At 41.0% G+C, this 12,260-nt stretch overlaps 2 protein-coding genes across 2 annotated transcripts in view; both read right to left on the reverse strand.

The window, feature by feature from the left end:
- Window positions 1-5,383, reverse strand: part of LOC108796171 (putative gastrointestinal growth factor xP4) — a 29,052-nt gene extending 23,669 nt beyond the window's left edge. The window contains exons 1-2 of the mRNA XM_018567609.1: window positions 5,302-5,383; window positions 1,880-2,026 (exon numbers count right to left, since the gene is read on the reverse strand). Of these exons, the coding sequence (XP_018423111.1) occupies window positions 1,880-2,026; window positions 5,302-5,383 (229 nt within the window). The remainder of the gene's footprint in view (window positions 1-1,879; window positions 2,027-5,301) is intronic.
- Window positions 5,384-8,481: 3,098 nt separating this feature from the next.
- TMPRSS3 (transmembrane protease, serine 3) overlaps window positions 8,482-12,260 on the reverse strand; it is a 55,641-nt gene continuing 51,862 nt past the window's right edge. Inside the window, exon 13 of the mRNA XM_018567611.1 lies at window positions 8,482-8,505. Within this exon, the coding sequence (XP_018423113.1) occupies window positions 8,482-8,505 (24 nt within the window). The remainder of the gene's footprint in view (window positions 8,506-12,260) is intronic.

A 12,260-nucleotide genomic window follows, 5' to 3' on the forward strand; every position in this document is an offset into this window, starting at 1 on the left:
GAACTGGAAAGTGAGCTGAATTGGAGAATTTTTCAAAATCAGCTATGTTGTCCTAGATTGTTCACTTCTCCAAACTCTTCACCCTTCTGTGAATAACCCTGTAGGTTTCTATAGTACGAGAAAAAAAATGTCTTAGAGGCGGTTTATATTGTATGTCAAGCCAAAACTTTGGATAGTGGAAGTAGGGAAAGGTTAGAACCCATGTCAGGTTTTTTTTACTGCTATCCAGGGCTCCAGGACTTGCTGTCCTGCTGACAACATTTAACCAGACAGGAAGTCAGGACAACTCTCTAACAGCAACAAAAATGGAAAAAAAAATGATTTTCTGCAGTAGAAAAACCTAGATCCCCTATAAGGTTTTTTTTTATTGCTGGCCGTGTCCCTGTTGTAGAATTTCACTCACTTGTGTAGTAAATGTATTGTTTATAGGAAAGAAAGTGAAGGTAATTTTCTCTAAAGGAGCCCTGAATATCAGTAAAAACCCAGCAATAGTTCTAATCCTTCTCTTCTCTATTCAAAACTGAACATTTTTGGCTTGACATGCACTTTAATTAAAATGCTTAAATATATCCAAAGCCATAATAACGTTATCCCAAGGTCTGTACAAAAGGATAAGGGGACATCAGCTGCAAATGAAAGAAAGAAAGATCTTTCAATCAGTAAATGTGAAAGGTTGAACTTGACGGACCTAATTTTTTTAATTAAATGTATGAACTGTGTGACTAAGTAAATTTCTATCTCTTACTCCACTCAAACTGGTGCCAGTTCATCCAGCAAACATGAGGGGATATACAAACTGTCCAGTTGGGAACCAACCCCCCAACCCAAGTGAAAACACTTACAGGGTTATTCACAGAAGGGGGAAGAGTTTGGAAAAGGTAGGAGAACAATCTAGCACAACATGGCTGAACTGGAAAGTGAGATGAATTGGAGAATGTTTACAAATCAGCTATTTCCACCTAGATTGACCACTTCTCCAAACTCTTCTTCACCCTTTTGTGAATAACCCTATTAGTTCCCATACTGGCATATAAGCTTACTGCTCTTTGGAGAGCTATTGTGCTGGGTAAAATATGAGGCCATGATCAAGGCATTCTGCTATGTGTGGCCGCTATGTCCAGATGGTTAAATTGCCAATTCTGATATCATCAAGGATTTCTAAGATTACAATGACTTTCTTTTTTTTCTTGTAGAGGGTGAATTTGATATAGATTAGTTTTTTTTTTACCTATGAATGTCTGTAATAATGGTATGATCCAGGGATGTAGCTAGATTCCCACACCTATTATATTAATAACACACAATAAAATGTACAAAAATACTACACATAATATCATATAGCAAAAGGAACCTCTAGCTTACATTGGGATCATACTTTCAATGTGCACATTGAGCGGACCTAAAGTCTACCATACAGTGACGTTTTTTTCCACCACCAACTCCAACTCCTTCTTGTCAATAATTTATGACTAGTCATCAAAGAGCTCTTTTCAACCTTCTCAATGTGAACGAACATGGCATAGGATCATGTGGCTGCTATCAACCAGACAGTTCAGGTTCAGCCAGCCGACCAATGGCTCTTCTGCCAGAACACCAATCCTGCCTCTTGGTAGCAGACACATACCCCCAACACACATGCACAATGGCTTTACAGTACAGATTAGGAGAGCTGCAGTGTGCAGATGGGTTAGGATGTGACAGCTGTGTAGTGTAATAGATTAGTGATAGGGTGGGGGAAGAGGCTAGGTCAGCTCTAAGGTAGGTCTTAAGGTCTTTATTTTCCAATCTTGAATCCATCCTTGTGACCTGGGTGTGGTTGTTACTTCTTTATCCCACTACAACTGCACCAAATTATTTTCCATAATTCACCAACTCTTACCATCATCTGGCTTGGCATAGTAGCACCAGATGGCATCTGGATTACTGCTGTCGAAGCAGCATCCTTTGTTGAAGCACTCTGAAGCGGTGATACCTGGCACCCCGCAGTTTACTCTTGCAACAGATTGAACGTTGCATTGGGCCTCAGCTAGGATGGGAAAAAAAATGAGAGTTAGTGATCATTTTTCACCAGTGGCTCATGAGTCCCATGTGCCACCAACCTCCCTGTCATTTTTGTTCATGACACATGATGCCATTTTAGAGGAGCTCAAAGTTTATGTGCCCCATACCCAAAGGAGGGAGGTATTAAAGAGACTTGGAGATTATATCTCATTTGCCTGTTGTTCTAGGATGAAAGTAGACCTCTTGTTTTAAATCTAAACTCCAGGAAGAACCAAGTAATGTGTTTAAAAAAAACATTAAATGTTTCAGCACAAGTATCTGAATCTGTCCTTAACCTCATACTCATCCTAATCCTCTACATTCAAAATAGTAGAAGCATAATTTTTTGCTTCTACTACTTTGACAACAATAAAGGAAGGCCAGCTTGTTTAGCTAACCTAGACTCTAATTCTTTGCACAGTGTTGCCTGTTTAGATCTTTAAATGTGTTTTCAGGAGAGGTGCAAATGGTTGACTTCATCAGTGTGCTGCTGCTCCTTTACTGTCCAAACAAAATGCTGGAAGTCATCGACCAATCTGTGTTGCCTAAATGCAGCAGAGAGGTGAGGTCACTGACCAAGCTATGCTGTTTAGCAGAGGCACCTGGATCACTACACTAGCTAAGCAAAATTACAAGTCTATTGGCACATACGATAGTACACATATAGGCATTTCAGCATGCTGGGCTTTTTTAAAGGATAGCTAACTAAGACCTTCTAAGTCTTAGGGGTTTGTTTATAAAAGTTTATTCATAGGGAAATTCCTATACTTGTCAGCGCCATCTAGGGGCACTAGTGCCATACAAACGTTTATAAATGAACCCCTTAGTGATGGTAAGACCTAACTAAGTCTATGCTTGGAGAGAAAGATGCAGGTATGTTCCTTCTATGAGTCAGTGTATAATCTGATTTCTCTTGCTCTACTCCTCTATTGCACAGCATGGCTGATGTAATGAAGAACACTGATGCAATAGCTTGGATCTGGCATGCAAGCTGCAAGTAAGTTTTAAACATGAACATTTTTATTAAATAATTGAGCGTAATTAATGTAAAAACTACTTTATATATCTATATATATAGATCTATATCTATATATACAGTATATGTGTATATATCTATACAATAAAAAAATTGAGTATTACAGTATGCAATGATACCTTTCTCATTGGACTAACATAATATTTAAAAGACAAACTTTCGAGAGTTCTTCAAAGAGAGGTTAACTCTGGAAAGCTTGTCTTTGAAATATTATGTTAGTCAAATAAAAAAAGTATTATTGCATACTGCAATACTATGTTTTTTGTTTTTTTTTTACATCGTGTCTACTGGACTAATACAGCTTACCCATTTACATGTATTACATTACATTTATATATATATACACTGCACATTCCCTTTAAGGCATTCCATTTTTCAGACTAACATTTGTTTAACAATAGCAATGCTCACCATTTACATTTACACTTAAACAGTGCCTTGCATAAGTGAGTTTGCTCACAGAAACATTATTAATCCAATTGGTTCCTAAATACAGTTTAACAATTTAATTAAACAAAGTGAAATTATGAATTCATTAAACCTCTCTGAGCAGTTGCTGGACAAAGTGTTTATTTTTCTGAGCACGCTGAGTTAATTCCGGTGTTCAGGGAGTTTAAATATAGGTTAAGTAAACAGTTGTAGTAATTTTAGCTCGTTGACTAATGACGTATCAGAATGTTATGGTCACGCTGAAGGCAGAGATAATATTTCACACCAATGGAGGGGCTGTAGTCTGCTGTCGGGAAAAAGAAACTATTCGGTAGCAGTAATCTAGGAATTTTGTGGCTTTTTCCATTTTCATGGTGCTTGTATACACTGTATACATATTGAATACTGTAAGGCACTGGCTGGTGGGATTTTGGAATGATGTATATGAGTCACCTAGGTTCCTAACTGACACATGGTGGGAGGGGGGCTCCATAATTTGTGTCTGCTATGAAGAAAACAAACTTTTTGTTTTCTTAGATCTTAATAGGTCCTGGTCTGGGTCCTGGAGCCTGGAGGCTTTGTAGACCTTTGGGTGGGATAAAGTCTTGTATAAATTATATTTTTAATACTATGGTTAGAAGAAGAAAGATTAGTTTGATTACATGCAGCCAGCATAATAAGTTCTTGGCCTCTTGTTACATTGTCCTGGTTCTCCTTAGCTTCTCTGTTGAAAAAAAAGCCTCTGTTTTACATAGCTCAATAGCTCAAGCTGAAAGTAACTGCAGCCTATAATTGCATTTCTGAATTGTGTACCTCATGTAAAGGGGACAATACACACAACATGGTAGGTGGCTTGATCATTCATTATGTAGAACGATCAAAGAAAGACCAACCACAACTGTACTCAGGGCCAAATTTACTCTCCCTGCTGCCCCAAGGCCAGGTTCCCCAATGCGCCCCCTTACCCGCCAACTCCCCCCAGAAATCCGGCTCTGACTGTACTAGTGCAGTGCTATTTCTGTATCCTGTCCAGACACCTCTGTGGTGAAAAACAATGATCTTTCTGGATAATCCTGGATGATCAGTTCCCTCACGTACAGGCAACTCAGGTGTCTGGTCATGTTAAAGAACAAATATGGGAGCTGACCTCGTTCTGAAAATGCTAGTTATGTTATCCCCCCATCTTCAGAACTTTGAATCACCGAAAGAAGTTTCCCAACCAAGCCAGTCAGAGAAACGTTAGAATTCTTAACTTCTATACTTCATTTGGCTCAGTGACTTGAGGTTTTGAAGAAGGATGAGAATGACAGATGGGCAACTAGGAAGCACCAGAAATGACAACCATTAGCTCCCTTTAAATGCAAACCATAGATATCAAATCATTCTGTAATCTGATCACCTTATATCTACAGGGACCTCAAAGAATATAGAAATCCAATTTTTTTTCTAGTTTTGAATAGAATAGGACATGGATAGAACCTTTGCCTTTTTTTATTTGCTGTCTGTGTCCTGTTGATGAGATTTCTCTTTACTTCCTGTCCCAGAGACAAGAGAGTGAGTAGAAATCTCTCCAGGGGACACTGGAACAACTATCGCTAGTGGAAGATTTCTTCTCTAATACTGTGCTGGTGGCAACTGTAACATTTTGGATTTCCCATCACTTTCTGTCCTGATGAAAATGGTCACCAGGAAAATTAGAGAACTGAACTTATCTTCCCAGGAACACAATTACCTTCATTTTAAAATTCTACTGGCCCTCAAGGCCTGAATGTGGACATCCCCAGTAGAAAACTTACTTAGTGCAGCCTGTCCATTTGCAGAGCTGAGAGAGCTGACAACGAGGGCGATGGCCAACAGGCAGAACATACGGTAATCCATAGCTGGTCTCTTGGCTTGGTCGTCCTGTGGAAAGATGGAGATAGATGTAGAATGTTTTACCCTCCCTGGTGGTTATTTTATATTCCTCATCACTGAACATTATCTTTTATCAGATAAACATTGACGAAGGTGAGTTTCCTCCAGCACAATGCACATTTACTGGTTGGTCTTTGCTTTGGCATGACATGGTGGCGATAGCTTTGGTGAGTCATGGCAATATAGTTGGGTGCTCGCCTATCTTAGAGAATAGCTGCCAAATTCAACATGTGCTTGGGTGGGAATTGCGTACAATTTTGAGGTTATGCAACACTGAGAAAGTTTCTCAAATCATAGGAAAAAAATGGGGATATTTGTGATTTGAGCTTATTAATCATTGCTACATGTATAAAAGTATCCCAAGAGAAGAGATGAATATGTCCCCCTTTGTTAAAAACATAAGGTAAAGACCCGTATACAATCTCAGAACTGCATATCAAATGGCATACAGTAGATTGTACATCTCATTTACATGCCGGGCCCCATAGATTTACTTGTATATGATTGCCATTCAACATATTTCTTGTCAATTTTTTCAAGGATGGCTATGCAGCTCAAGTGACAAAGATAATATCATGTAACAAATCAAAAGAAAACTATTTGATAGCACAAAATATTGGCAGGATATCTGAAAATCTGAATATGTGATGCATCAGGACAGAGGGCCTGTGCCCAAAAAGTAGAAAGGAATTGGGTTAGGATAGGGATTACCTTGGATTACACATCCAAGGGTAGTTAAGAGTCATCTTCTGGGTACCCATCAAAGAGGAGCTTTGAATTACTATGTGGGTACCCATCAAAGGGGAGGTTTGAGTCATTTTCTGGGAGCCCATCAAAGGGGAGCTTTCAGTCATTTTCTGAGTACCCATTAAAGGGAAGCTTTGAGTCATTTTCTGGGTGCTCATCAAAGGGGAGCTTTTAGTCGATTTCTGGATACCCATCCAATGGGAGCTTTTAGTCATTTTCTGGGTACCTATTAAAGGGGAGCTTTGAGTCATTTCTGGATACCCATTAAAAGAGAGCTTTGAGTCATTTTATGGGTGCCCATCCAAGGGGAGCTTTGAGTCATTTTATGGGTACCCAGCAAAGGGAAGCCTAGAGTCATTTTCTGGGTACCAATCCAAGGGGAGCTTTGAGTCATTTTCTAGTTACCCATAAAAGGAGAGCTTTGAGTCATCTTCTGGGTACCCATCAAAGAGGAGCTTTGAGTCATTTTCTGGGTACCCATCAAAAGGAAGGTTAGCGTCATCATCTGCGTACCCATCAAAGAGGAGCTTTGAGTCATTTTCCGGATACCCCTCAAAAGGAAGCTTAGCGTCATCTTCTGGGTACCCATCAAAGAGGAGCTTTGAATCATTTTCTGGATACCCATCAAAAGGAAGCTTAGAGTCATCTTCTGGGTGCCCATCAAAGAGGAGTTTTGAATTATTATGTGAGTACCCATCCAAGGGAGCTTTTAGCCATTTTCTCGATACAGATCGAAGGGAAGCTTTGAGTCATTTTCTGAGTACCCATTACAGGGGAGTCTGAAGTCATTTTCTGGGTACCCATTACAGGGAAGCTTTGAGTCATTTTCTGGGTACCCATCAAAGGGGAGCTTAGAGTAATTTTCTGGTTGCCCATCCAAGGGGTACCTTCTGCGCTCTTTGATTGGTAATATTCGCTCTATTTTATTGAACAAGCAGTTTTGAAGTATCAGCACCTCTTGAATATGTGGTTTTGGGGGGTTTTACTGTTGTCTTTGTTTCTTTTGAGATTTCCCCTCTCTTCCTGTCAGGACAGGAAGTGATAGGAGATCTCTGCAACAGCAAAAACACATTATTAGTAGAGTGGGGAAGGATTAGAAATTTTGACAATGTTTTTTATTGCAATCTGAGCCTTCCTGTCAGGGGGCAAATTTACCTTCCATTAATTGCACAGGCTTTACACCTACAGGAAGTGAGCATCTCCCCAATGGGGTCACATACAAGAATAAACACCTGATAAAAAAGTTTGACACTTTCCTATTCTATACAAAGTTTGAAGCTGAACTCTGGGATCAGCAAATTTTGTGTAAATACAGGTGACATTGGTATTCTTCCTTGCATCTTGGTGAGCTGTGTGTATATCTTCCAGATCTGTGCAGTAATCCAGTGTGACACTTGAAGCTTCCTGTAATAAAGACCGGTCACTGCTGCTCTCTCCTTGTGCAGGGGGACTGGTCTTGTCTCCACCTCCTCCTGTACTTTTCTGCAGGCAGCCTGTAGGCAGCCTCTCTCAACAGACTATATACAGCACACCGTTGATATCACTGCTACTTGTACAAGGTAACCATTGGGTTTGCAAAGGCATTTGGTGCACACGAAGTGGATCTATATCCTTGTGGCCATTGAGGAATATCTTAAAATGAAGTGTTTTGTGCCTGAAGCTTCCTGTAATAAAGACCGGTCACTGCTGTTCTCTCCTTGTGCAGGGGGACTGGTCTTGTCTCCGCCCCCTCCTGTAGTTTTCTGCATGCAGCCTGTAGTGGGTGGGGTCTGCTGGGTCCATCCCACAGCTCTGCTCTCTGCACAGGCTATGCACAGCACACCGTTGATATCACTGCTACTTGCACAAGTAACCCCTGGGTTTGCAAAGGCATTTGGTGCACACAAATTGGATTAATATCCTTGTGGCTATTGACAATTATCTTTCAGTGAATGTTTTTGTGCCCAAAGTTCAGCTTTAAAGATTTTATGAGAGTTTGATGACTGCAAATACATCTACTTTAAGTTCATAACATTGACCTTTAAGCTTGCTATAACCACACACAAAGGTAATATTTCAAGCTTTTATTTAAGTAGCAGACTCCATCTTAGGTTATTTGATTACATTTTGGTAAATCACATTCTGTGTTCATAAATAACATAAAGCGAATATGAAAAAAAAAATCACACGCAGCACCTATCTTGACGTGTAACAAAACTGGCCGGGTAAATAATGTTTGAGATATCAGCTGAATAGACGTACATCATTAGTCAGTCTCTGTATTGAACTGTATTGAACTTAATGTATATTCTGTAGGAAAATGGCCATCAACACCATCAGTTCATCTTCCTCTCTTCTCTCTGTAGGAATAAAGGAAAAAAACCTGTTAACTTGTTGGTCTCCGAATACTCTGTGAGACCTCTGGGACTGTTCTGATGGTGGTGTATCATCACTAAAACATCAAAAGCATGTCATCAGAAGGTACTACGATTTTAGGTAGAGACATACTTTAAAGCTGAACTCTTTTCTTACCTTTATTTCAGCAAGTCCTTTCTCGTGTTGAACTGTATTACTCTCAATTTCCTACAAACTTGCATCTCCACGATATAACCCTTTGAAGCTGCAACAGCTATCTTGAGACACCTTAATTTCCTGTCCTAACGGCTTCAATCATCATCAGTCCCCTCTCCTCCCGATCTGTATTGCCACTGCCCCTGACCACTCACAGCTATCAGCTTTTCCCTGCCATCAGCCATTTTGTTCCAGAGATTTATAAGAAAGAACACATCCCGGCATCCCTTTAGATGTACCTGCAACCAGCCAACCAAACAGCAGCTAAAGCCTACAGCACCCATTGACCAGCAGGGAGAAGCAGTCACATCTAGAGGGATGCCGGGGATGTGTTCTTTCATATAAGGCTTTTGAAAAAGATCAGAGGCAGAATGCTGTGACGTTTGTAAGAGACTGGAGGCCCATTCCACCACACTTGGAGCAGCAGACAGACCCAGTGATGACGTCATTTCTTAAAAAAAACTAAATTATTGGATTAAAAAATTTTAATTGCAGGTTTCCCGGGGGGGCAGGGGAACGAGGGAAGGTATTATATGCATACACTATACACAATGGCTAAAAACCCACAAAAGCTGCCCTTTCCAGGAAATCAGTATATGCCTTGATGGAGCCATTTTGTATTATCTCTTATTTCATTGAAACCTAACTGGATGACATAAAGGGGTCTATTTATAAACAATGCACAAGGTCGTTTGCCCCATCAATACAGTATATGCCAAAACCAATGTTTTTTAATTTTTTTCTTTACAAGTCAAATTAATTTTTGAATTGCATTATGGCCACTAGATGTAGCTAAGCGAGCGTAGGAAATACGTATTAATATGCCCCCCATCGCCATCTAGTGGCCATAATGCAATATTACATGAAAAAAAAACATTCGAAAATATATTTCCTTGCAAACAAACAGCTAAAGAATGTTCATCTTGGCATATATCTGCACAGAACGAATGTTCACAGATATTCACAAGGTGAATGGATTATACACTTTAATGAAGGCTGCAGATTTGACAAGACTAGAGAACAACTTTTAAAATTACAAGAGGGCCATTGCATGGTCCAGCTCCATTTGATGACAATCGTCTTTTGTCTATGGGTACTTTCAGACAGCATCGAAAATAAAGTTATACTAGAGTTGGATATACATATCCTGGTCCATTGTAAAAACTTTTGGTTAATGCCACCTGGTATAAATCAGGTTGTCTCCCATAAAATAGTTTTTGGCCCGTGTTGATGCTTCTGTTGATCACTGCTTACAGAAGGTAATGGAAACATGAGAGAGCCCCCCACATTTCATCCCCCTATCCCTGCTCCCCCATGGTTCTCCCCATACCTCTGACACACTCATCCCACCCCAACTCACCTCCCCCACACTGCTTTTTTCACGAGACACCTTTCCATGAGCACAACCTTATATATGGCCACTTCAGTTTCTCATAACCAACCACCAGTCTTGCCCATCACAACCAGCAGTGGCAAACAAACATGGGTTCCTCATAACATCTCTGCATTGTACCACAACAATTACCTGTACAAATAGGTTCTGATTCTATGCTGTAGTCCATATTTCTGTATTATCTTTACTAAAAAAAAACACCAATATAACTTTGAACCAATCAGGTTGTCTCCCTCTGCAGGTTTCCTGTGTCATTTAGAAGCTTTGGTTCTGAGAATTTCCCAGCTCTGTCCACCTATCACTACTGGTGCTGAGATCTCTAGAGTCAGGTTCCCAGCTCTGCCTACCTATCACTACTGGTGCTAAGATGTCTACAGTCAAGTTCCCAGCTTCGCCCACCTATCACTACTAGTGGTGGGATCTCTACAGTCAAGTTTCCAGCTCTGCCTACCTATCACTACTGGTGGTGGGATCTCTACAGTCAAGTTCCCAGCTCTGCCTACCTATCACTACTGGTGGTGGGATCTCTAAAGTCAAGTTCCCAGCTCTGCCTACCTATCACTACTGGTGGTGGGATCTCTACAGTCAAGTTCCCAGCTCTGCCTACCTATCACTACTGGTGGTGGGATCTCTAAAGTCAAGTTCCCAGCTCTGCCTACCTATCACTACTGGTGGTGGGATCTCTACAGTCAGGTTCCCTTCGCCCACCAATGGTTGCTTCGCCCACCAATCACTACTTGTGCTGAGATCTCGACACTCAACTTCCCAACTCCATCCACCAATGAATACAGGTGGTGTCATTGTTACAGTCAAGTTCCCAGCTCTGCTTACCTATCACTACTGGTGGTAAGATATCTGCAGTCATGTTCCTAGCTCCACCCACCTATCACTACTGGTGGTGTGATCGTTACAGTCATGTTCCCAGCTCCGCCCACCTACCACTACTGGTGGTGAGATCTCTATAGTCAAGTTCCCTGCTACTGTCCACCATCACTACTGGTGGTGAGATCTCTACATTCAATTTCCCAGCTCTGCCTACTTATTACTACTGGTAGTGAGATGTCTTTAGTCAAGTTCCGTGCTCCACCTACCTATCACTACTGGTAGAGAGATGTCTACTGTCAAGTTTCCAGCTCCATCCACCTATCACTACTGGTGGTGTGATCGTTACAGTCAAGTTACCAGCTCTGCCTACCTATCACTACTAGTGGTTAGATCTCTACATTCAATTTCCCTGCTCCGCCCACCTATCACTACTGGTGGTGTGATCGTTACAGTCAAGTTACCAGCTCTGCCTACCTATCACTACTGGTGGTAAGATGTCTACAGTCACGTTTCCAGCTCCACTCACCTATCACTACCGGTTCCCAGGTTCTCCTGATGGTAACAACAATAGACCATGACTGCATAATGTGTGTTGAAATGGAACTTGTAGTCTCCTTCAGAAACCCAGGTCGCCAGGTGACAACGTATGAGCACAATTGGAAGACAGGGACAGACTGTTGTCGCCTTATAAATACCTGAACGAGGGCCTTCATGGCACGATCACCAGGGATTATTTTAATAAAAGCTGAGATTATAAATATCGGAAATGACTTTTGAAATTATATTAGGCTGTTGAAGCTTCTATGAGATTTTAGAGACGACGTTTGCATCTGCAATAAGTCATATACCGGCCGTAGAACAGAATGAAATAATATTTCTATATTTCCTCCTGCATGCAACATAGTTTAACTTTAAGCACAGATTGGCGATCTTTTCAGCACGGGTGACTCAGCCGTGAGGTAATCTCTCCTCCAGAATAAATCTTCACCAGCCCTGCAATCCAAACACTCGCAATCTAATCCTCCTGCCGGTGAGCAAACTGTGCACATGATTATCTTAATCTGCAGGTGTTGTATCTGCGCTCAGTGAGCACAGAGGGCGATAACCCATCAGACTGACCCTCCCTTCACACATAAATATTTTCTTTCCCTTTGTCATCACACCCTGTTCGGGCTCCCCTTCCACCGCCTGCATTCCTCGGCACAACGACGGCTAATTCTATAGGACAGGTAGAGTGACTGTATAGTGGCTATGACCACGACTTCTACAAGGTTCTCCTTTGTAAAGGCTGCTGGCCACAATAAAATAAATAAATAAATATATATA

This window comes from Nanorana parkeri, unplaced genomic scaffold (assembly GCF_000935625.1).
Source record: "Nanorana parkeri isolate BGI_ZX_2015 unplaced genomic scaffold, ASM93562v1 scaffold1073, whole genome shotgun sequence".
Taxonomy (NCBI): Eukaryota; Metazoa; Chordata; class Amphibia; order Anura; family Dicroglossidae; genus Nanorana; species Nanorana parkeri.